General features: G+C 46.7%; 1 protein-coding gene across 2 annotated transcripts in view; it reads left to right on the forward strand.

Moving 5' to 3' along the window:
• Positions 1-271: 271 nt before the first annotated feature.
• Positions 272-25,323, forward strand: part of AP1B1 (adaptor related protein complex 1 subunit beta 1) — a 53,769-nt gene continuing 28,717 nt past the window's right edge. The window contains exons 1-3 of one of the 2 annotated variants that reach the window (XM_028124617.1): positions 272-414; positions 19,867-19,929; positions 22,943-23,048. In XM_028124617.1, the coding sequence (XP_027980418.1) occupies positions 19,893-19,929; positions 22,943-23,048 (143 nt within the window). In that variant the 5' untranslated portion in view covers positions 272-414; positions 19,867-19,892. Of the gene's footprint in view, positions 415-19,866; positions 19,930-22,942; positions 23,049-25,323 lie in introns of those variants that run through there. The other variant, XM_028124618.1, reaches the window with a different exon arrangement.

The following is a 25,323-nucleotide window of genomic DNA, read 5'->3' on the forward strand; positions in this document are numbered from 1 at the left end:
TTCTCAGAGTCTCAGTTTTCCTGTCTGTAACACAGAAGTAAGAGATGGCCCTTAAAGTCATCACCTTAAGTTACTTAAATTACTTAACTAATTTTTTAGCGCTCTGCAGGAGGCAGCGGCGAGGCAACGCCGCGGCTGGGGAGGGGTTAATTCCGTCTGGCCCCGCCCCTTTACTGACCCCGCCCCGTCGGGCACCACCCCCGCCCGGGTTGCACCCTTGACCCCGCCCCCAGGCCGTGCGTCCACCGGAAGTGCCCGCGCGCGGGCAGCTCACTTCCGCTCGGCAGGTGACAGCCGCGGGGCTCCGAGCGGCCGGCGGCACGGACGCACCGGGGGAGCGGGAGGGCGAGGCCGCGGACATTTTGCTGGCGAGCCGAGCCGCGCCGTGGTGCCGGGAGCCGTTCGGACCTGTGGGTGAGGAAGCGGGGAGTCGGAGAGGCAGGAGAAGGAGTGGGCCGGGGAGGCGGTGGTCTGAGGTGAGAGGTTGGTGGGGTCAGAGGTCACGGAGAGGACGGGGCGCTAGAGGGGCGAAAGTGGCTTCCCAAGCCACGACGAGACAGAAGGACTGCGGGTTCATTCATTCGTGACCACTTGGCCGCCGGCCTGAATCCCAGCCGCCCCAGCCGGCAGCCCCTCTTGGGGCGTCCTCCCGAGAGACTCCTACCTAGACTAAGGCCCCGAGGAGTCCGCCCCTCGCCAGGGGAGAAACTCCTCTCCCTGTCCTGGTTTCCTCCTTCCATCCTGAGGCCTCCCTGTCATTCAGGGCCTTATCTCTTTGCCAAGGTTCAAAAAGAAAAAAAAAAAATCAAGAACCGGCCCTGCGCGCCTGTCCCGCCGTAGGCTTGGGCTTGGTCTAGCCGTCGGCTTTTCGTGGACAGGTTATCTGGGGACACCTGTGATCACGCTAAAAATACTGACGAAATGCTAGCTACTAGTTACTGAGCACCAACTGTGTGCTAGACACTGCGCTAAGCACTGTAGGTACAATGCCACATGTAAACTTCACAACAACCCTTGTGTGGTAGCTGTTGTTGATATCCTCATTTTATCCACAAGGAAACTAAGGCACAGAGAGGTTGAATCATACATGGTAAGGTCAGTCCTTACTATAGGTGTAGGCAGAGCCAGGGTTCTTACCCAGGCTTTCAGGGACCTGCAAAGTGCAGAGACAGAAGAGGCTGGAGCAAGGTTGGGGTGTAGGGGCTGGCTGTTTGATATCTTTAGCTGCTGTTGTATTTATTCAAAGCTATGTAAAGGCGTAGCCTTATTACGTTGTGTCTGATCTTCATAAGGGGCATTTGATTCACATGTTTAGGATGAAACAATCCTGCAGGCTATTGCTGTAAGTAATTACATTTCAGGGCAAAAGTGGAAGTTTTTCCTGACTGTTGAGAACTGTGAGACACAAAACAGGCTATTCATGAAGCTGATTTAAGAATATTCAGACCCTCTCTTAAGAGTGGTTGAGCTGCATTCCTTTTGGAATAAAGAGAGGAAGCACATGACCCCTAGGGGATCTTTTGGCCCTAGGTTCTTGAAGAACGTTCTCAAAGGGAGGGTCTCTGTCTCAGAAAAGTGCAGGCCCCTTGGCTTCTTGGCTGGGAAGCACACATCTTGCTTGGTAGATGGTGAGGTCATTTGATGGCTGGAGGACCAGACTCTGGGAGTCTGAGCCTTATTCCTTTGCAGATATTCACTTGCTCCAGTTCTGGCTCAGTTTCCCTGATAGCAGCAGGAGAAAGACCTGCTGCCTTCCTATCCAGCCAGTCCTGGGTGGTGTTACAAGCCTTAATGAACCCGTGATATAACCCATTATATCACATGCTTCTGAAGAAAGCTGTGATATAAATATTACTGTAGTACTGGGATGCCTGGGTGGCTCAGTCGTTAAGCGTCTGCCTTCGGCTCAGGTCATGATCCCGGGGTCCTGGGATCGAGTCCCACATCGGGCTCCTTGCTCAGTGAGGAGCCTGCTTCTCCCTCTCCTGCTCCCCCTGGCTTGTGCTCTCTCTCTCTCTCTGACAAATAAATAAATAAAAATCTTTAAATATTACTGTAGTACCTTTTTAAAAAAAAAACATTTTTTTTTTAAGATTTTATTTATTTGACAGAGGCACAGCCTGAGAGGGAACCCAAGTAGGGGGAGAGGGAGAAGCAGGCTTCCCGCTGAGCAGGGAACCTGACTTGGGACTCTATCCCAGAACCCTGGGATCATGACCTGAGCCGAAGGCAGATGCTTAACGACTGAGCTACCCAGGTGCCCTGTAGTACCTTTTTTTAAACTCTATGATCTGTTCTTCTCGTTCCATTGAATTAACAGAAACTTAATATTGTCACCTTATCCCCATCCTTCCAAGGGGGGATTTGAGATGAAGTGACTTGTCACAGATGGTGGGAACATGAGCAAAGCTCAGAGCATCTGGCTCCCTGTCCTGAGTTGAGCCCACCAGCCTCCTCCATCCTCTTAAAAACTGTCATAAAGAGTAGCTTCAGTAGTTCTCAAAGAATCAGATCCCTCAGAGGTTGTGGAGAGATTATCTGTTGAGTATGCGTTGAGCAGAGGCTTCATCCTGAGCGGCCTGAAGGGCTCAGAGGTGTAGTGGAAAAAGCACTGCCGGACTCCCCATGAGTCAACCCTGGGTTCTGAACCCAGCTCAGCAGCTTCCTGATAGTGTGAGCTGGACAACTTACTTAGGCTTGGCCTCATTTACTTCAGCTCTAAAATAATACCACCACCTTCTCCTTATCCCCCCCACCCCAACACTGGTGTGTGTGGGGATTAGATAAGGAAATTTGTGCAGAGACTGTTACTGTGGTTGGTTGCCTTGACCCTAGGCAGTTGATGCCTACTGGGAGCCTCTGTCTGAGGAAGGCTGTCAACCCGGGTTTGTGGGGTATTACTTCCTTCTGCAAACAGAGACCTTTACGTACACAGGACTGCTCCCACCCTTCTCGTTTCACTTCCTAAAAGTGTTTCAGAACAAGTTTAGTCTGTTGGTCCTACTGGCTTTGGACTTGGACTTTCATGTTTTGCTGGTCATCCTCTGAAGCTGTTGCATGTCTTGACTGCTCACTTCCCAGAAAACCCCCCATGCCTGGCACCAAAGCCTGACATGCTGACAGTGAGCAAACATGGCTTGGGTATGAGTTTTGCATTTTAGTGTAATTATGAAAGATTGAGAGGGCATCTGTTACATGTAGATGTTTCTTTTTCTGAACAGGTTTTTTTTTTTGCCTGAGATAGGTCACTGATACATGATTACAGCCCAGAAATGGTTTTAGTGTGTTTTGTTTTTCTCTTCACACAGAGAGGAACAAATAACACCAGAGAGAAAATATCACTTGAGCACTTGGGGAATCCTTTAAAAAATAATCCTGCTTGAATATCCATCAGTGACTCCTTTTTGCCCTCAGACTAAAATTCACATTCCTTATCATGGCCTTCAAGGCCTTTTGGGCTGACTCCTGCCTGGCTCTCCTGCCTCATCTCTCCTACTCTCCACTTCCATCTCTTCCCACGCTCCAGTCAAACTCAAACTCAGCCACTTCTGGAACTCTCAACTCTTTTTACATTCTGTGTCTTTGTTTTGTGCTATTCTCTGCTTGAACACCATTTCCTGTCACACATGCCTCTTTGCTGGACCACTACTTGGAGCTTCCTGTCTGATCATCTCTCTCACCTTGCAGGCCTGAACCTCCTCAGTGTCCAGTGGCACTGCTCAGGAGGATTTGTCATTGTTTACTTGGCTGGCTTCTAAGTAAACAGCTCTTAATCCTTGGGGAGGACTTGTCTTAACTGTCTGTGTCTCTAGCACTTAGTGAAATGTCTGGCACATAGGTGCTCAGAAAATGCTCAGCGAATGAATGAATGTTGCATTGACTTGTTACAATTCTTTGATTACTAGGAAGAGGGAATTCAAAGCACTTTCCTGTCCATCCTCATATGACTCCAGAGGGATAGGGAGAAGTCTGACCAGTGATAGGATTAACTACTCTGGTTTTGTTGCTACCACCCCGACAGCCACCAGAGTGACATTGTCTGGGGAAAGAGCCTTCCAGGCCCAAGATAGTGGAGAGTAGGAGTGTCCCTGGCTTGTTTGAGAACGGCAGGGAAGCTGAGTGAGCAATGAGCAGGGCAGTGGGTTATGAGGTCAGAGGAGAATGGAGGGGGCTTCCAGGTCAAGATGAGAACCCTGGCTTTTACTCTGAGTGAGGTGGGAGCTGCTAGAGGGTTTTGAGCAGGAGTTCTGAGATCTGACTTACATTTCAACAGGCACCACCACAGTGCTTCAGGGCCTCCCAGAGACTTGGGGTTGGGGAACAGTGAGGAGGTGCTGGTGGTAACCACTCTCCCTATGTAATAGTCATAGTGGCCAGCCTATAGCAATAGGCCACTTGGGGCGCTGCTGAAGGCTTTGTATGTATTGACCTGTTTTATTTTATTTTTTAAAAGATTTTATTATTGGGCGCCTGGGTGGCTCAGTTGGTTGAGCAACTGCCTTCGGCTCAGGTCATGATCCTGGAGTCCCTGGATCGAGTCCCGCATCGGGCTCCCTGCTCGGCGGGGAGTCTGCTTCTCCCTCTGACCCTTTCCCCTCTCGTGCTCTCTCTCTCTCATTCTCTCTGTCTCAAATAAATAAATAAAATCTTTAAAAAAAAAAAAAAAGATTTTATTATTTAAGAGACGATGGACTCTGAAAAACAAACAGGGTTCTAGAGGGGAGGGGGGTGGGGGGATGGGTTAGCCTGGTGATGGGTATTAAAGAGGGCACATTCTGCGTGGAGCACTCGGTGTTATGTACAAACAATGAATCATGGAACACTACATCAAAAACTAATGATGTAATGTATGGTGATTAACATAACAATAAAAATTAATGTATGGTGATTAACATAACAATAAAATTTTTAAAAAGATTTTATTATTTAAGAGAGAGTGAGAGAGAGAGAGCACAAGAGGGGGGAAGCAGACTCCCTGTTGAGCAGGGAACCCGACTTGGGGCTCAATCCCGGGATTCCAGGATCGTGACCTGAGCCAAAGGCAGACACTTAACTGACTGAGCCGCCCGGGCGCCCCTGTATTGACCTGTGTTAGCCTCACAAATCCCTCAGGTATGTGACATTACAATTCTCAGTTTACAGCAGTGGAATGCCTGTGCCTGTTAAGTTGTGTAGGCCTCTGGAGAGCCCCTGTCACACCTGCTGTGGCCACCTTCCCTTTCCCAACACCTCATTCTTGGATTGTCTCCTGTTTTTTAATGTTGCTGAGGAGGGGCTTGGCTGTGGTTTTAGACTTCCAAGCCTCATGCTTTTGGGGTCTTTAGCCTTGGGCTTGACCTCTTACCTCCATTAAGAGGGTCTCCCCAAAGTTGGGAGACCTCTTCTCATTAAGGTAAGAGGCTGGTTGAGTCCAGAATGCCCAGAGTCCATCAGCAGCCAGAATGCCCACCTTAGTGACTGCTCTCCCAGGTTTACCGTCTCCTCTGTGGACTTGAGCTGGAAGATGGTAGATTTGAAAGTAAGGTCTCAAAGCTTTAAAAGCAGTCCTCCATCATTCATTTTCAGCACTGAAAACATTCGTTAAAGCAGAGCTCTGTAAAGGAATAGACTTGGGTGACACATAGTTTTTGCCACACCTAATTGTTTTTAGGGTCTTAACCATATTGAGAGTGGAATGACAAAATTTCATTAGCCAGTGAGTCTGCTTCTGTGGTCTTCATTCTCTGAATGAAGCTCAGTGGCTGGATGTTGAGACAGTGTCCTGTCACCTTCTCAAGGTGGCCATTTGGTTAAATTTTAACCTCCTTTCCTCCCCTCCTCCACACTCCCTATCCTCCTTCCCTGTTTTCTCTTTCTCCATAGCATTTATCACTATCTGAGATAGTACCTATTGTACTTATTTATCTTGCCTGTGGTCTCTGTCTGCCATTGGGATGTATGCTCCATGAAGGGAAGGATTTTTGTTTGATTCATTCACTGCTGTATCCCTAGCATGTAGACCTGTTTATGGCACATGGGAGGTGCTCAGCAAACATATGAATAGGAATGGGGGTGGGGCGACAGCAGGAAAATACGTACTTAGTACAGGAACGGTATCTTTGTGGGTTTTTTGTGTTTTTTTTTAAGATTTTATTTATTTGAGAGAAAGAGTGAGAGAGAGCATGAGCGGGGTGAGGGGCAGAGGGAGAAGCAGACTCCCCAGTGATCAGGGAGCCCGATGCAGGGCTTGATCCCGGGACTCCAGGATCATGACCTGAGCCGAAGGCAGACGCCCAACCGACTGAGCCACCCAGACACCCCAGAGATGGTATCTTTGAAATGATGTCATCTGAGCCGAGATTTGAAGGATAAGTTGGAGCAGCCACTCTAGAAGCTGGAGAGGATCATCCAGGCAGAAGGCTCCTTAAGTACAAAAGCAATGAAGAGCTTGACACAGAGGGCCTGTGGGCCTAGAGGGTTATAGGCGGAGGGAAGGGCCTGTCTGTGTTCACATCACAGCTGTGTCAGACCCCCTGCCCCCAGCATTTGCATCCCCACCTCCAGCAGCTTTAGTCTCTGAGCTGATGCCTGTGGAAGCAGGGGACGGTGATCTGGCCTCACTGAAAGAGGTGGCCTTGACCTTTCTCCCATCAGAGTTGTTGCCGCCTGATCTTCTGCCCTTTGCCCTTCTCTCTTTTCTTTATTGTTTTCCATTTATTTATTGGCTCTAAAATGGGCTAGGGGGTCTGACATTTTCAACTTCAATTTTATCAAATTAGCTTGACAACCAGATCAGATGCACGTCTGATGCTGGCAAACCCTGTGAATGGAACATGGGGAAGCTGGTCTCTAGCTGAGGGTGGTTTACAAAACTTGAAATTTCCCCAAGAAGAGAGTTGAGCACTAATCATTCAGACATTTATTGAGCACCTACTGTTTGTCAGGTAACAGTCAAGGAGCTAGGGATACAATAGTGAATAAAATGGACAAAATCTTTGTCCTCATGGAGCACATTATGGAAGGAGAAAAAATAGACAATATAAATATATTTTATAGTATGTTGGTGATAAGTATCTTAAATACAAAAGGAGAAAAAGGTTAGGGAGTTGGGGGGCACCTGGAGGGCTCGGTCGGTTAGGCGTCTGCCTTCAGCTCAGGTCATGGTCCCAGGGTCCTGGGATCGAGCCCCGTGTCAGGCACTCTGCTCAGCGGGGAGCCTGCTTCTCCCTCTCCCTCTGCCTGCCTCTCTGTCTACTTGTGCTCTCTCTGTCAAATAAATAAAATCTTTTTTTAAAGATTATTTTATTTATTTATTTGACACACAGAGAGAGACACAGCGAGAGAGGGAACACAAGCAGGGGGAGTAGGAAAGGGAGAAGCAGGCTTCCCGCTGAGCAGGGAGCCTGATGCGGGGCTCAATCCCAGGACCCTGGGATCACGACCTGAGCTGAAGGCAGTCGCCTAACCAACTGAGCACCCAGGCGCCCATAAATAAAATCTTAAAAAAAAAAAAGAAGGATAGGGAGTTGGGGGGATTGGTTGGGGATGTGCAGAATTTTAAATGAAGTGGTCAGAGGAGGTGACATTTGAATGAAATTTGAAAGAGGTGAAGGACTGAGCCATGGCACTATCTGGAGAAGGAGCCTCCCTGGCAACGTGAACAGCATGTGCAAAGGCCCTGAGGTGGAAATGTGCCTGTTGTGTTCAAGGATCAGCAGAGGCCCCAAATGGCTGGAACTGAGGGAATGATAGAGAAAACAGTGGGAGAAGAGTTCGAAGAAGTAATGGGTGGTGTGTATGTGTGTGAAAGAGAGACAGAAGGGGTGTGTGTCTCATATGAGCTCATAGTCCATGAGGCCATGGGAGAGATTTTGGCTTTTACTCCAAGGTGAGACACGGAACCGTTGGGAGGATTGGACGGAGGAGTACCACTGTCTGACTTCGACTGTAATAGGATCGTTCTGCCTGTTGCTGAAATGGGTTGTTGAGAGCAGTGTGGAAGCAGCTTTGGTAGCAATCCCAATAAGAAGTGATGGTGGGAGGCGCCTGGGTGGCTCAGTCATTAGGCATCTGCCTTTGGCTCAGGTCATGATCCCAGGGTCCTGGGATCGAGTCCCGCATCAGGCTCCTTGCTCAGCGGGAAGCCTGCTTCTCCCTCACCCAGTCCCCCTGCTTGTGTTCTCTCTCTCGCTCTCTCTCTCTGCCAAATAAATAAAATCTTAAAAAAAAAAAGTGATGGTGGTTTGGAGCATGGTGGAAGTGATGGAGCTGGTGAATAACCACTTTATGGATTCCGGATTCATTTTGAAGGTAGATCCCATAGGATTTGCTGATGGATTAGATGTGGAATATGAGAGAGTGTGTGTGTTGTCAAGGGTAACTGAGGTTGTTTTCTCCTGAGACCCTGTTAAAGATGTTGATAATGAACTAGATCATGAAAACTGCAGATGAGCCAGTTGGGGGGTGGGGACAAGCAGGAGGTCAGTTTTTATCATGTTAAGTTTGAGCTGCCTGTTAGCTGTATAGACATTCAAGTTCAGATATTGATTCGGCAGTTTGGATATATGAGCTGGGAGTTCACTGGAGAGGTTGGGCCTGGGGGGTGTAAACTTGTGAGTTGTCAGCATGTAGATGATACTTAAAGCCTTGACACTGGACGAGCTCATCAAAGAGGCGAGATAGTATGGGGGGTGGGGGTGGGGAAAAGGTACCAGGCCTGATGCTGGGGCCCTCCAGTAATGGAGAGGGAGAGGAGGAAGAACCAACAAAGGAGACTGAGATGGAGCAGGCAGTGGGGTAGAGGGGAAAGCAGAGTGCATAGCATCCTGGAATCCAGGGGGAAGAAAGTTGTTTCAAGGAAAAGGGAGTGATAAGCAGTGTCAAATGCTCATCAGCGTGAGACTTGTCATTTGACAGGATCACTCATCGTCTGCCAGCAGGATCTAACACGCTCTCGAATCCAAGACCATCGCTGAATCTCATCCTTCCTTGCCTAACCTCATCTGTTCCTTTCCCTTCCAAGTCCTTGCCTTCAGCCAGGCAGGGATTCTCACAAACTCCTGAACACACATGGTTGTTTTGGCTTTGGATAAGTAACTCCTCTCTCAGCATTTTTAATTCCTCATTTATAAGTGGATTACCTTGAGAATTAAATGACAGAGGGGCTGTAAACCATTTAGCACAGGGCCTGCGCGCCAGTCAGTGTTGCTGGTGGTTTAGTCTCTATTTGTTCCCTGTTATGCTGGCATCTTGTGGGTCTTCTCCAGGTTACCCTCAGTCCTCCCTTTCCAAATGTGACCCATCTTTTCCTGTCCGGAAAGCACTTCTTTATCTAAGAGGGCTTCCCTAGACATTCCCCCAGTCTCAGAACCCTCCTCTGAACAGTGGTGGTACTTATATGGAAGGCATGATTGCTCTGCTATTCACCTGCACTTCTTGGCCTCTGCATCTGTAAAAGCCCAGCGGGAAAACTGTCCTTTGTCTGCTGTGCGCATGCTCGTGTGTGGGGCACAGTCCCGGTCTCAGAGTTGACAGTGCTCTACACTGTTACACATGCTGAATGGATGACTCCAACACTTGACAGATCTTCAGAAAGTGTTTCATTGTATAGATGGGAAAACTGAAATTCTCAGGGTGCCTCGTTCTAGTCTTTGGCCTCTTTCTCTTGATTAATTTAAGTATTATTCAGAAGAAACCCCTGTTACTTTCTTTTTACAAGTCCAAAGGAACCTTTCTTTCTCTTGACAGCAGATCTTTCCAAGCTTTCTTTCTGTAGGTAGTTGAGAACTGGCACAGGATTCTAGAATTAGTTTCTAAGGACTCAGTGCTAATATAAGCACATTTGCATGTGGCATGTGCGTGTCTTTACTTCCTTTTCATTTTGAGGCTTTAATTGCTAGTGGGTCTCAGGAGATTGATTTTGGCTAACTACTTTTCATCCAAATCCCAGACCCATAACTCGGCAGGCTCATCCAGACAGGCTTTCACTAGGCACATTACCAAACTTGACATTCCTGTTGTCCAAACTGGATGGGCTGGTCCTAAAATACCTGTAATTCAATGTTCGAGGAATTCTGCAGGAATATGTGGCAACATATTTCATGTATCCTTTAGGTTGGAGTGTGTCTGATTCTGCCAGGGTTTCATTCAGGGAGGAGAAGTTGCCTTGCTGGACAGAGTGGGACCTGTGGGGCCTCATTATGAGGCAAGGGTAGAGAGTGTCAGTGCTACCATTTTCTAGCTGTGTAACTCCGGAGAAATGCCCTGGTCTCTCTGGGCTTCACTTTTCTCATCTGTAAACTTGTGATATTATCAATACTTTTTCCACAGATTATTGTGAGGATTAAATGTGAAGCTCTTTTCATAGTGTCTGGCCCATAGAGCATATCTGTTTGCCATTACTGCTACCCCTGCCACCTTTGTTCTGAATTTCATGCCAAGCCCAAAAAAGAGCATAACTTATTTTCTCATAGTTATTAAACCGACTTGAAAGAACCTATCTGTCTGAGTTTGGTGGCCATGTTGTCTCAGAGAGAAAGTCTGAAATCTGGTTTTCTCTACTGCTGAGTCACCTTTTAATCTTCAAGTTGGCCTCACCTGTTCCCCTGTCTATAAAGTGAACTTTAGGACTTACCTGTGAGGACCATTTCCTTTTGAAAAGGAGACTGTCAGGTGAGCAGTGGTGAGTAATTGCTGGGTGGTGAATAGAATCACTGTCTCTATTATAAACTCTAGGCTTCATGGGGCAGGAACATAATCCAGAGTGTGGCACAGAGTAGGGGAGTATTTGTCAGTGAATCAACCTGTGCCTTTGAGACAGAACTGAAACAGCAAACATGTGGGGTGATTAAAGTTTGGCTTTTCTGTTCTAAATGAAGAAGAAACAGTAGCACCACTCTAACCCCTTTTATTCACTCTTCCTAGCTTATTCTTAACTGTCCTTGAGCTAACGTGCCTGGAGCAGGTTTCTGAACAGCTCTTCATCAGGCAAGAGTTTAACAGTGACAGTTTTATTGTTTTTTATTTTAAAAATTTATCTGAGAGAGTGTGAGGGCATGAGCAGGGGGATAGGCAGAAGGAGAGGGAGAAGCAGACTCCCCACTAAGGAGAGAGCCCCATGCAGGGTTCGAACCCAGGACCCTGAGATCATGACCCGAGCCAAAGGCAGACGCTTAACCGACTGAGCCACCCAGGTGCCCAACAGTGACAGTTTTAAACAGCACTGAAGATGGAAGCCACCAACAGACTTTTAGGGCTCATTTTTCCCTTCCCAGATATCCTTGAAATCAGAGATGAGTCTTGACAGCTGGATCAGACCTTACCAAATATCTCCTTCCCCTTTCCCTTTCCCTTTCCTAAAGCTGCTTCTCTGGCTGATCTCACGATACTGATTGTCTCCCTTGTTAATTCACCAAGTGCCAGTGGTATGCAGTGCACTGTGCTAGCGCCACCAACTTTATGCCTCTCATCCGAGTGCAGAGCATGGGTTGCTCTGGCATGAATCACTGCCCTGAGACTAGAAAAGTCCTTTCCTTGGCCATTGGCAGGCCATTTGGGGAATTGTTTGGCTTGTTACTGTTTTCCTTCCTACTGAAGACCTAATAAGGCTTGGTAGCCCTGGCTGCATTCTGAATTTGTTTTCTCTTGTCCCTTGGAAATGTCTTTTGTCATGCTCAGAGAATGATCATGCCCCATTTCCTCTTGTTTGATACCCTGGAAGAACACTCATTGGTGAGGAAATGGATTTCTCATCTTTAGCAGAGAATCGTAGAACGTGAGATATGGGCGTTTATCTGTCATTTAATAGACTGGAACTGTTGTCCTGTGGAACTGTGGATTGTCTGAGGGCCCCTGGTGAAGAGGGGGAGTTGGGCATAGTGGAATGAGCTAGGCTCTAAGTCCTCCACTCTAAGGTCAAACAGAGCAATTCTATTTTTGTTTTAAACAGTTTAAAAGTGAGAAGGGGCTTGGAAAGCCATTGATCTGGTTGAATTCTCTTGTTTGACAGTTAGAAAAAGTAAGGTCCAGAGGTGGAGGGATTTGCCCTGGGTCATACAGCTGTTGGTAGCAAAGCTAGATTTCCTGGCAGCTATCTTGGCATTGGGACCAGACTTGCCATGTTTGTTGAAAGTTAACCACAAAGGTTTATGTCCCTGGTCTGCCCCATTGTCACTCACTGGTCTCATCAGGGAGTCCTCTTACCTCGATCTTTTATAGGCCCCTGGTTTTGTAGCTTCTCTGGGAACCTGTCTTTTCATTAATTTTGTCAGCAAACATTTGGTGAGCTCCTGGAATGTGCCAGGCATAGTGCCAGTTACTGGGTTGACAGCATTAAATAGGACAGATCCCAAATGAGAGTCGTGAGGAGGGATGTGGAGAAGTCCACGATATGACTTGAGTCAAATGTCAGAGAGGCCTCTGCCACTCTGGGTCTGGAGAAGGCTCCTGTAAGGCAGCAGTGTTTGAGCTGAGACTGGGGATAAGCATGGGGCTGGGAACAGTGTTTTGGAGAGACGCCCATTGTTTTCTAAACTGTATTATATTTGAAAGAGGTGCTACATGCACAGGATATAAAATTCCTAAGACATAAGCTGGTGAGTGATGAAAGGTCAGTCTCTCACCCCATCCTTTAGCAATCTGGCTTCTTTTCTGGAGGAAAAGATTATCTTTTCTTGTTTACTTTTTCTTCTTTTTAAATTTTTTTTAAGATTTTATTTATTTTGAGAGAGAGCACGTGTAGCTGTGGGGGGGGGTGCAGGAGCAGAGGGACAGGGACAAGCACATTCTGCACCGACTGCAGAATCTGATGGACTTGGTCTCACGACCCTGAGATCACAACCTGAGCCGAAAGCAAGAGTTGGATGCTCAACCAACTGAGCCACCCAGACATCCTTAATTCCTTTTTTCTTAAAATAAGTAATCTCTATACTCAATGTGGGGCTCGAACTCATGACCCAGAGATCAAGAGTCACATGCTGTACTGACTGAGCCAGCCAGGTGCCCCTGTCGTGCCATAATTTTTAAACAAGCCCTCTATGGAAGGACATTTAAGGTGTTTACAATAGTTTGTTATTACAAAGGATGCTACACGAATAACTGTATGTACATAGCTTTTGTACATATAGAATAGATTCCTAGGGGCTTCTGGATGGCTCAGTCAGTTCAGCTTAGGTCATGATCTTGTGGTCATGGGCGTCGGGCTCCACAGTCAGCATGGAGTCTGCTTCTGATTCTGTCTCTGCCCCTCCCTCCACTCGTGTTCTCTCTCTCTCTCTCAAATAAATAAATAAAACCTTAAAAGAAGAAGAAGAAGAAATTCCTAGAAGCAAACTTGCTGGGTCAAAGGGTCAGCACCTTTACAATTTTGATAGCTGTTGCCAAATTGGTGTAGAGGCTGTAGCAATTTAGACTCTTATTAGCATCATATAAGGGTATCTGTTTTCCCACATCAGCACCAACATGGAATGTCATCAGACTTTTGTGTCTTTACCAGTCCAGTAGCTGATGGATGGTATTTCATTGTAGTATCAATTTCTCTTATAAGTAAGCTTAAACCACTGTTCTTCATTTTCTGTGAACACACTACATCCTTTGCCGTTCTCCTATTTTTAGGTACTTTTTATGTATGAAGGAAAATAGGCTTTTGTCTGAGATGTGATAGAAATTTATGTGTGTGTCTATCATATGTCTTTTTTATGTTTTTGGCCATGCAGGAAAATTTAATTTTTATATAATCAAACTCACATATTTTTAAAGACTTGATTTAATGTCATACTCAGAAAGGCTTTGTTTCGTCTAGAGTATACAGTTTTCCATTTTTCTTCTTCAGCATTGGGTTTTATTTTATTTTTTTTAAAAATTCAATATTTGGGGCACCTGGGTGGCTCAGTTGGTTAAGCGTCTGTCTTCAGCTCAGGTCATGATCCCAAGGTCCCATGGAGCGGGGAGCCTGCTTCTCCCTCTCCCTCTGCCTGCCGCTCCCCCTGCTTGTGTGCTCTCTCTCTGTCTCTGTCAGATAAAAAAAAGTAAAATCTTTGTGATTTACAACAAGTGATATGTCAGCTCTTAAGTGTACCAGTCTGGCCAGTATCTGCATCAAGATGCAAATCATTTCCATCACTTCTAGAGTTCTTTTGTGCCCCATTTAAGACAGTCCTTCTCAGCTAGAAGCATCCACTGATCTGACTTCTACCACCATAAGTTTAGTTTTGCCTCTTCTTATCCTAGAATTTCATGTAAATGGAACCCCATTGTATTTATTTTTTTTAAGATTTTATTGGCTCAGAAGGTTGGGCGTCTGCCTTCGGCTCGGGTCATGGTTCCAGGGTCCTGGGATCGAGTCCCGCATCGGGCTCCCTGCTCCTTGGGAGCCTGCTTCTCCCTCTGCCTTTCTCTCTCTGTGTCTCTCATGAATAAATAAATAAAATCTTAAAAAAAAAAAAGATTTTATTTCACAGAGAGAGCACAAGCAGGGGGAGCAGCAGGCAGAGGGAGAGAGAGAAGCAGGCTCCCTACTTAGCAGAGAGCCCGATGTGGGGCTAGATCCCAGGACCCCAGGACCACGACCCGAGCAGATGCCTAAACCACTAAGCCACCCAGGTGCCCCAGAACCCCATGGTATTTATACTTGTTAGTGTGCTTTCCATTCCCACATTGTCCCCTATCAGAAGAAATGAGTGAACTAGGTGGAAGAGCAAGTGCTGCTGTCCCCATTTTCAAGAGAGGAATTGGATCATAGAGATGAAGTAAACTAACATAAGTTCAGTATTCTTTCTTTTAAAATTATTGTTGGGGCACCTGGCTGGCTCAGTTGGTAGAGTATGCAACTCTTCATCTCAGGGTTGTGAGTTAAGCTCCACGTTGGCCATGAAGTCTACCTAAAAAATCAAAATGATAAAAATAAAATAATTATTGTTATCATTAGCAATTTTGAGATCTTGGAGAAAAGTTGAAATATATTCAATATTTATTTTCTTAATGTATTTTTTATAGATTTAAATTACTTTTATTAGTTTAAAACACCACGATTGTTTATCTCTTGTTCATAGAACTACATTTAGATATGTGAAGACCTCACAAGTTTAAAGTGTTGAGAACTTTCCTTACACCTAACTAACTCCAGTGGCTAAAATTCAGTCTTTAGCTGGGAAGATTTTTCTGAGTTTTCCCCCCTTCCATTTTCTTCCTAGGACCTCATTTTTCCACTCTTAGATTACATTACATCTTTGTCCTAGCCAGTATGTCACTGATTCTCATCAGAGAGTTCTTTATAATTCTAGAACACCTAAAACTACTCTGTTTCAGGCTTTATTATTCAGTTTCTTTTTTTTTTTTAAGAGTTTATTTATTTATTTGAGAGAGAGAGAGCATGAGATGGGAGAGGGTCAGAGGGAGAAGCAGGCTCCCCGCTGAGCCGGGAGCCCAATATGGGGCTCAATCCTGGGACTCCAGGATCATGACCTGAGCTGAAGGCAGTCACTTAACCAACTGAGCCACCCAGGCACCCTATTGTTCAGTTTCTTTGCTTTAAGTCTGGTGGCAGGGGAAAGCAGGAGCGTCAGTAGGATTTTTTTTTTTTTTTAAGTAAGATTAATAGGGACTGGTCCTGGGATTATAGGATCAAAGTGGGAAGGTAGATTTAAGGTAAGGACATCATCAGTGGCTCTTCAAAGACAAAACCAGTCCTTCCAGGTGTACCCCTCTTTAATTTTGACTTTCCCTCCCCTCCAGGCATTCCTTAGCCAGTAAATGCTGAAAGTGAGGGGTATCCCAGCCCAGACTGCTTTCTCCTTAGCAAAAGTGACTCATCACACTGGCCAGAGCAGTTTCCAAACCAAAAATTCCCCCTGATTATTGCTTTTTAATGTGCGTCCTGTCACTTCCAAAGATAGAATCCAAACCCTAAGCTTTTTCTTGCCTGAATTGGCTGTCCGCTTTCAGTTGTGGCTCATGTACACAGTCAGATCCATCAAACAAGGTCTTAGCGCCTTTGGCCTCCATTAGGAGGCATGCAGTGTATGGTGATGGCTGAGTAGTGCCAGGGAAAGCACCTGTCTTCCCTGTGGCATCCACAAGTCTGATCCTTTAGACTGAACTGTAGGGTTTTTCCCATTCCTGTAGGGAGAATGAAACATCTCTTGCACTGACATCTAAGAGATAACTGCAGAGAAAGGACACAGGAGCTAGTCACCCGTAGCAGGTCAACCAGGGGCAGTTGATCTTCCACAGTGAAATGAGGTTTTTAAAAATCCATGCTCTGGGTGCCTTTGCAAAAGCGTTTTCACTTCTCACTACTTCCCTTTCCTCCTCCACTTTAATTTCCTGTACGTGAAACAACTTCAGAGGGATACGATTTCTGTATCATCAGTCCCATTGGGCCCTCTGCAGAGAGATATGCGAAATAGATATTGCAGAGAAAAGCAGCAGCCAGCACTCACACTGGGTAGCAGTTTAAGTTGGGAGTAGTTGCTTAGCACCTGTAAAAGGAAGGGTGTCATCAAAGCTTAACGCTATAGGGCTATCGGCAACTGTGGTGGTCTAATTAGCTGACCCTGCAGCTCTGTTGCTTTTTTTAATCCCCCCAAAAGAAGCTTCCCACCCTTTCTTCCACCTGGGCAGTTGCATGCAACACAAATCTGTCCCCAGGAGGTTGTGTTCTGGGAACCTAGGGCCCCAGATGTTGTGTTGTGCCTGCAGATGAGGAGAAAACCCCCTATAGCCTCCTCTATTGGAGAAGGAAGAATCTCTGGGCAGCACTGAAGTTAGACATCTAGAGTAGTTTTGGGGTTTTGTTCACTTTGATTTCCTTCTAGATTTAACAATGGAGGGGTTTATATGTTACTGTGATTCTTTTGGTCTAAAATTTTTAGCCGCTTTTGCTTTCATTGATCCCTCTTCTTAGACTAAACTTAACTTTGAGAAATGGGGTACTTCTATTTTGGATAGCTCTGCCGGTTGTGCTTTCACGCTGTGACTTCTAAAGTCATACAGCCCTTTGTTGTGTGGCAGACATCCTATTATCTTGTTGAGCTGCTCATTCGAAGCACTCCAGAAAGAACCTCTAGGCTGGTGAGATTTCTCTGAGAAAATGGCTTTGTGTGTGCTCCAAAGAAAATGATTTTCACTATAAGTAAACTCCTTTAGGAGACAAATGCTAAAGAGTTACATAACAGAGCTGTCAGCAAGCCAAGCCTCCCTGGGATGCTCATTGGCCCCTTTTCATTTCTTTTAACAACTATCAGGTCAGCACTGGCCATGTGCAGAACCTGGGCCAGTTCTGAAGGGGGAGGATGGACAGAGCCATGGACCAGGCTGACGTGGGTTCTCCCTTTGTGGATCTGTCCACAGCCCTGACTCCTGCTGCCAGGACCTGCAAGTTAGAGTCCCTACTGTCGGTCTGCCATCATCAGACACAGCAGTCTCTTCTGCTTTTTCCTGCACCTCCCACAGAAAAGTGCCATCATCCCTTTTCAACCTTGCAAAGCAAAGAAACTAGAATTGTGTTTTTTCCTTTGTACTGTTTTGTCAGCGAAGCCTTTATTCCAACGGGATCCACAAAGGATTTAAGGCAGCCCCCGAGACAGTACGTACTTGTTTCCCATTGATCATTGAGACAAAATCTATTGGGTGTCTCAGTTGGGGAACAGCCTCATTGCCATCCTGCTGTGAATACCAGCTTAGTCTGGAGAATTCAGTTGGGCTGGAGAGGAGCCATGTCACCTTTGTTTCCAGAGACTTTTGAAATGATCCTTGACCTCTCACCCCCATCCCACCAGTAACCTCCATCTTGCTTCCACATAGTAATGCATTAAAAGAAGATGTTAATAGGTTCTGTGGGGTTTTTTAATTAATTAGTTTCAAGGTTTTATTTAAATTCTAGTTAACATACAGTGTAATATTGGTTTCAGGAATAGAATTTAATGATTCATCACTTACATATAACACCCAGTGCTTATCACAAGTGCCCTCGATGGGTTCTATGTTTCAGTCTCTTCCACAGAGACAACAGAAGGGACAGAGTGAGTGAGTTTTTTCCATTCAAATGTCTGTTTTTTTGGATTTTGTGGTTTTCTCTACCATGTGAGACTACAGGTAGGATTGGACAGTTGTCATTGAAAGTCTTACGGTTTTTGAACTGAGTCCTTAGCCACTGTCAGGGCTCCGTCCTCCCTTTCAGATGGGAGAAGCAGAATTCCTTCATTGATAGAATACAGCTGCTAAGGTCAGGCAGACCTCAGATGGTCTCCCAGTCTAACCATTTATAAGTCATGTGACCTTGGGCAAGTTACTTAACAACCCTGAGCCTCAGTTTCCTCATCTGTAAAATAGGGTTAAAACCAGCTACCTTATTGGTAGGATTAAGTGGGATAATGTATTAAGAACCCGTGGCTGTAACAGGGACTCAGTAAACAACCCCTGGAGCCTCTGCCATGTATCCAGGGTACTTGGCCCCTGTGTAGCTTCTTTAATCTTTCATCTTACCTGTTAAGAGGAACTATTGAAGGTACATAGTAGATACTTCATAAATGTTGAATGAATGAGGGGGACTTGGTACTTTCTTTGTTTTATTGCCTTAGAACAGCACTTCACACTGTGACTTTTGCATTGGGAGATGTCCTGAGAGATGCTTTAAGGAAACTGGCCAGTTAGATTTGGGGAATGCTGTAGAGTCTACAGTATACAGATTCTAGCCTTCTCTAGAGTTGAATAGCACATATCACCGTTAGAGAAGTTCAGAAAAGTTGGGGAGAGAAGAAACCTCCCTAGCTTTTCAAATTTGGCATTTTCCAAGCTCTTTGGACTATATGGGGTAACAGTAATACCTCCTTAAGGCTGTGATGAGGCTTTAATGAGTTAACTTGCGGGAAGCACAGTGTTGGGTGGAGTGAGCACACGAAGGGGTAGCTATAACTAAGTGCTTTTTAATCTGTGGACTTGTCGGAGTATTTAGTCATTCCCTTCTTTTTTTTTTTTTAAAGATTTTATTTATTTGACAGAGCACAAGCAGAGGGAGAGAGAGGGAGAAGCAGGCTCCCTGCTGAGCAAGGAGCCTGATGTGGGACTTGATCCCAGGATGCGGGGATCATGACCTGGGCCAAAGGCAGCCGTTTAACCAACCGAGCCACCCAGGCGTCCCTTTTTTTTTTTTTTAAAGATTTTATACACTTGCGGGCGCCTGGGTGGCTCGGTTGGTTAATCGACTGCCTTCGGCTCAGGTCATGAACCTGGAGTCCCGGGATCGGGTCCCGCATCGGGCTCCCTGCTCGTCAGGGAGTCTGCTTCTCCCTCTGACCCTCCCCTCTCTCATGCTCTCTCTCTCATTCTCTCTCTCAAATAAATAAATAAAATCTTTAAAAAAAATAAAAAAAAGGATTTTATACACTTGACAGAGAAAGCACAAGCACAGGGAGTGGCAGATGGAGAGGAAGAAGCAGGCTCCCTGCTGAGCAGAGAGCCCAATGCAGGACTCTATCCCAGGACTCTGGGATCATGACCTGAGCCGAAGGCAGACTCTCAACCGACTGAGCCACCCCATTAGCCATTCCCTCATTGATGGGCATTTAGGTTATTTCCAGTGAAGTATTGTTATGGACAGTGCTGTAGGAAAAACCCTTACATCTGTGCAAGTATTTCTGTGGGAGAGTCCTAGAAGTCCTAGAAGTAGAACTGCTGGGTCAAAGGATATACACATTCAAAAATTTGGTAGATCCCTCAGAGTTACCTTCCAAAATCTGATCAGCTATTATCTAATAGCTCATTTGCCCTGTAGAGAGATAAGAAGCTATCTTCCCATACCACATGTGTGCTGGATCCTGCCCTCCTCCTGTGGTCTGTAACTGAAAATGGAGCGGACACAACAGAAAGTCACCCCTCTCTTCTGTCTTGCAGAGTCTGGCCACAGATAAGGGACCAAAATGACTGACTCAAAGTATTTCACCACGACCAAGAAAGGTACTGTTTGTTTCATCGTGGGGTCTTGCCCAACCCTTTCCCTGCTCCACCCTTCTGCCTTCTCCCTGCCAGGGTGGGGTTTGGGGGCAGGGGTGGAGACCTGGGAGCAAGTGGCGGAAATTACCCAGAGCATCTTTAACCTTGTGGATCCAGAACATTGAAGTGTTGATGGTATAAGAAATTGACCACTTCTCTTAGAACTCAGGAAGGGAAGAGCATTAGCTCCAAATGGAGGGGGAAAAAAGCCCCCTTTTATTCCGAATGGCCTAACATTATTAAATATGTTTTTTTCCTGGAGGAAAGAAAGCACATAATCCTATCAGTAACCCCACAGTGATATGTGTGTGTGTGTGTGTGTGTCTGGTCTTTTATCCACGGGCACATGTTTTACGTGATCAGAGTCAGAATTTATATCCTGTTTTTCATTTCACATTATCTTAAACATTTCCCCACAGTTCTAACTACTCAATGTTAGTCTGCTGAGTTGCTGCACTGAAATTTGCTAAGCTAGTCTTATGTTGTAGAGTATTGTGGTTGTTTCTGCTTTCTGGGAAACAGAGGTGGTTGTCGTGGCTGATGAATGTGCTTGAATCCTGTAAGCATCTTTCTGACCGGCTCTTCCTTCCAAATGAGATTGACACATGCCTGCTGACCAGATGAAAAGAGTCTGTTGTTGAGGCAGCTGAGCCAGAACCTGCAGTCTGCCCCTTAGTGAGCCCTTCTTTATTGTTCTAGCCAGTTTTTCCTGAGCCCCCTCCCTGTGCCATGGAGACAGATTGGAGTCTCTGACCTGGCTTTACTTGCAGTTAAGCAGAGAAGACAGTCTATTAAATAGTAATCACTCTAAAGGTGGTAGGTGCTGTGGTAAGGGAAGTGCAAGGGGCTGTGGGAGAACCTTGGGTAGAGCTAGCTAGTTAAAAGGGGGAAGGGGTCGGGGGGTGGGGCAGAGCAGAGCACTTGCTCTGCTCAGGGGAAGGAAAGCACCCGGGCACAAGTTACTGAAGAGTGTGATGGAAGGAGAGTTGGAGAGGTAAGGGGCTAGAGGGGGTGAACCTAGTGCTAAGTGTATTGGGGTGTCAGGGGTGGGGTTTTTGTGGGTTTTGTTTTGAGGAGAATGTCTGTAGAGGGATGCCTAGGTCCAAACCAGACATCAGTGATGGTCTTAAGCAAGAGAAGGTCCAAGGCAGTTTCTAGTAAAGAATTGAAGGGGTGAAGATTTGGGGAGGCAGGGGGACCAGTACCCATGAGAGATGATAGTACCTGAGCCGGGGGAGGGGGTGGGCTGGGGTGTAGTATTGTGGGTAGAGAGAATCGGACGCTTTGTATGCAATTGAGGAGGTAGGCTTGGTGACTGATTGGATTTGGGGCCCATTAGAGGAAAGAGACGTTTTGGCAACAGGCAGATCGGAAGTTCACCTCATCAGCTTTCTTAGAACTGAAGTGACTCAGGCCTAGATCCATCAATTGACAGCCAGTTGTATCGAATCTGACCAAAGGCTCTGAGCAAAGCTGGGACAGCCCTGCAGCAGAACCCAGGGTCAAAGTCATCATGGTCTGTTAGATCCCGCAGCAGAGAGACAGGGCCCCCTCAGTCTCTGGCAGGGGAAGGGCATGTGTCCCTCCAATCCTACAGAAGTCAAGAGTTTGAACTGCAAGGTCTGCAGATTTCTCCTGGCTCTGTTGAGCAATATCCTCAGTGTGGCCTTGCCCTGGGCTCTACTGTGTGATTGTTCTTAATTAACTTTGTTTGCTGTCTGTCATCTTAAGTTCTTTCCCAAGCACCACATTGTTCAGTCATGATAAAAACCTGCAAGTTTTCTTTTTCTCACTGTAAATCCATCTAGAACTTCTTCAGAACTTCCCCCCACATGACAGTCTTTGGCTTTATTCCCACCCCCAAGTAACTTGAGAGGGAAGCTCAGGACTCGAATTTCAAGAGGAATCCAAGCCAAGGGTCACATGGCAAATAACAATAGCAGTCACCTTTAATGCAGGCCACTGAGTGCCAGGCGCTGAGATGAGCATTTTACATCTGAGTGTTAAATGAGGGAATCCACTGCCCCAGTCAAAGCAGAGAGATTAGACGAAACAGGTTCAGAGAAGCAAAGTGATATCCTTGGTTGGCCCAAGCATATGGGCTTTGGAGCTGGCAGATGCGATTTTGAATCTTGGCCCTACCTGCTACTAGAGGTGTGTTCTTGGGCCAGTCACAGCCTCCATTTGCTCATCCGTAAAATGGGGGGAAACGCAGAGTTGTCATGAGGATGAAATGAGAAATGGGGAAAAGTGTGGTGCCTGCCTGAGAGAAGGGCTCAGGAAATCCTGGTGGCTGCTGTTTTGAGGGCGGGAGGCCTGGCTGATTCCAAAGTCTGCCTTTGTAACCTGTCATTGGGGTTATCTGGGCCCTGAACAACCCTATTTCCTCATTTGTTTTTTCCAGATCATCAAGTTCTTAAGAACAGCATATTATGCGCTCGAGCCCTCATGGGGCAGCTGAATTCCCATTTTCAGAGCTGAGCAACCACTTGTGGCTCAGGAAGTGAAACCCTGAGTGCACTGTTTTAACTGGAGGTTCTAGGAAAACAGGAAAAGCCAAGTGTGGGAATCGAGCAAATCCTACCCTCTCCCCTCAGATCTTCAGTCCCAGATTCCATCACACGCCGCCTTGAGGGCTTTGGGTGAGGGTGGTAGCTGAGGAGAATTTTGCTTTCCTCTGAATGTTTTTAACTGTCTGGCTGAGCAGGACCTGTCCTCACACTTCTTGTCTCCCTCAGAACCTTGGTAGCCTCCACGGTTCCCTCTGCTCAGTCCAGCACGGCCTCCAAGCTGCCCTCCTCAGATCTGTCCCTCTCTGCTACCTCTGTCACTGAGGCCAAGGTCCTAAAGCTGCCCTCCGCTGGCAGCACAGAGCCTCTTACCTGCCTCTCGCCTCCCATTCTTCTGGAATTTGGGGACTGGGAGTGGACCCCTGGCAGGGTGGGGGTGGATCACTCATGCCTGCCTCCTTTTTTAGGGGAGATCTTCGAGCTGAAGGCAGAGCTCAACAGTGACAAGAAGGAGAAGAAGAAGGAGGCGGTAAAGAAAGTGATTGCGTCAATGACCGTGGGCAAAGATGTCAGGTGTGCAGGCGTAGGCCGGGTGGCAGCTAGAGCGGGGCTCCATAGCTCGGGTATAGTTCAGATGGCTCCTTGACGGTATCTCTGGGGACCCGTGGCTGCCTTCATGAACCCCCTTTCCAAACAGAAGGTTTCTGGTACAGAGGGGTCCTGGGTCCCATGCTACCAGGGTCGGGCGGCCGCACGGTGAGGGAGGTGGGCAAGGTCAAAAAGGTAACAAGCTATGAAGTGGATGTGGCAGGGACCCTGCAGGAATTCCAGAGGATTGCTGCCAGCTGGGGAAAATGAACCCAGCGTGGGCAGGCCTGGCTTTTTAAAAGAATAAGAAATCTAAATTATTCATTTTAAATCTCCTTATTTGTTTAGATTGCCAGATGATACTAAACAAACACTGCAGTGACACTAACATGTGCCTGCAGATGGGGTTTATCGGATTTGTTGCCACTTTGCAGCCTCTGGTTTGCATCTGATTTCCAGAGCAGATCATACGTAGCATTGCTGCCTCACCTTTGCTCGTGCTTTTCCCCTGTGTAGAGTGTCCCTTTTCCATTTACCAGCTTGTTTCCCATCAACAACCCATTCAAGGTCTCCCTGTTGCCCTCCCTCGTCACCCCAGCCCACTGGCCTGAATGTGCAGAATTTGCTCTGTGTTCCTGTCACCCGGCACTAATTCTAGACTGTCCTTTTCTTATGTGTACTTGTGTTTACCTGCCCACTGTGTCATAAAGTCCCTGAGGACAGGGACTGGATTCTGCAACCACCTAACAGTCGCACAGTATTTGAGAGTATGCAGAAAACCTTCAGATACTTACAATTCCCATATTGTAGGTAATGATGTGTTTCCTGCTAAGGAAACCAGATAAAGAAGGGGTATAGTGACTGCTCAGCAGTCATGTGGTTAATAGCAGAACTAGGACTCAAGCCCAGCCCTTCTGAAATCCAAATCCAGGGCGTTTCCACCCATACCCTCTCCTCTGTGCCCTTATGCTGCCCAGCTCCATGCCTCACAGGCCTGGGCGCTGATGTGGAGCAGTTCCTCATCCGGATCGCATGTCAGGATCACACTTCTCCAGACTTCTCCACGGATTGCCCAATCCTCTTGCCACTTCAGCAAGGGACCTCCTGACAGCGCCACAGTAGAAACAGTTCTGCAGAGAGACCTGCTATAGACAGAGTGGCAAAAGGATTGGGCATCTGCTGGAGAACTGGGCCTCCTTCCAAGTCACATCCTTCCAGGACAAAGCCACTCTCCCCTTCAACTAGAACACTGCTGTCACCTCCTTACAGAGGAAGCATCTCTGTTCTTCTGTCTCAAGTGAACTTGTTGTGCTGATGTGACAGGCCCATCAGTGGGTTCTCCTCTCCACCCCCCTCTTCCTGGTTCTTCATCTTCCAAGGTGCTGCATCAATGTCAGCATCAACTGAGTTCCTTCCTAAGGGAGCCCAGGGAGCTCACTTTGACCTCTTAAGTCTACCATGTTCTCGGCCACTAAGTCACAAGACTTGAGAGCTGAGAGGGGAGGCGATGATTCCAGGAGAGAAAATTGACCTCTGAGCATATTTCACATCTCAAGGGGTTTGGGACTCTGGGACTCTGGGGTTCCGTGTTGGGAAGGGCTCCACCCAGAATAACAGCAGTCATGAGCACAGGTTTTAGAGCCAGCCAGGTTATTTGACATTTATGAGCCTCAGTATTGTCTTCTGTAAAATGGGGATAACACACTGGCTTCTTGGGGCTGTTAATTGAGATCACATATATAAAGCCCTTAGTGCCAAGCCCAGCATATAGCGCATGTCCTGTACATGCTGGGCTAGTTTTCACCTTGTGGTGAAAGCAGCATGGCCCATTCCTGCTTCCCTATAGCCTTCTGGAACCAGCAACCCAAATATAAGGGGGCGACGTTAAGTATCAGGGAAGGAAAATAGTTGTTTTCATTTATTCTGCACCTGCTAGATGTCAAGGACCAGATACCTGAAATATGTTGTCTTCTTTAATTATCACAAGGGCCCTGTGTAATGGGATTTTGTTGCACCTTTCCTGCAGGTGAGCAAACTGAGACATGGGGTGGGGGATGAAGGAATTTTCCCAATTTCATACAGTTAGCAGGAGGCAGAGCTGGGTTTGAGCCAGGCCTAATGGGCTGTAGAGCTACTGTATGAATGAACTTTGTGAAAAGAACAGAGGACTTTGCTTTTCAAGTCACTTTTTTGGGTTCCAGTGCTACCCATAAGTGTTCATGGTAACAGAGCATAGCTGATGTCTTCCCTTTTACTTGGA

This window comes from Eumetopias jubatus, unplaced genomic scaffold (assembly GCF_037043125.1).
Source record: "Eumetopias jubatus isolate StellerSeaLion01/CBP00866 unplaced genomic scaffold, mEumJub1_p1.0 scaffold_16, whole genome shotgun sequence".
NCBI classification, from domain to species: domain Eukaryota; kingdom Metazoa; phylum Chordata; class Mammalia; order Carnivora; family Otariidae; genus Eumetopias; species Eumetopias jubatus.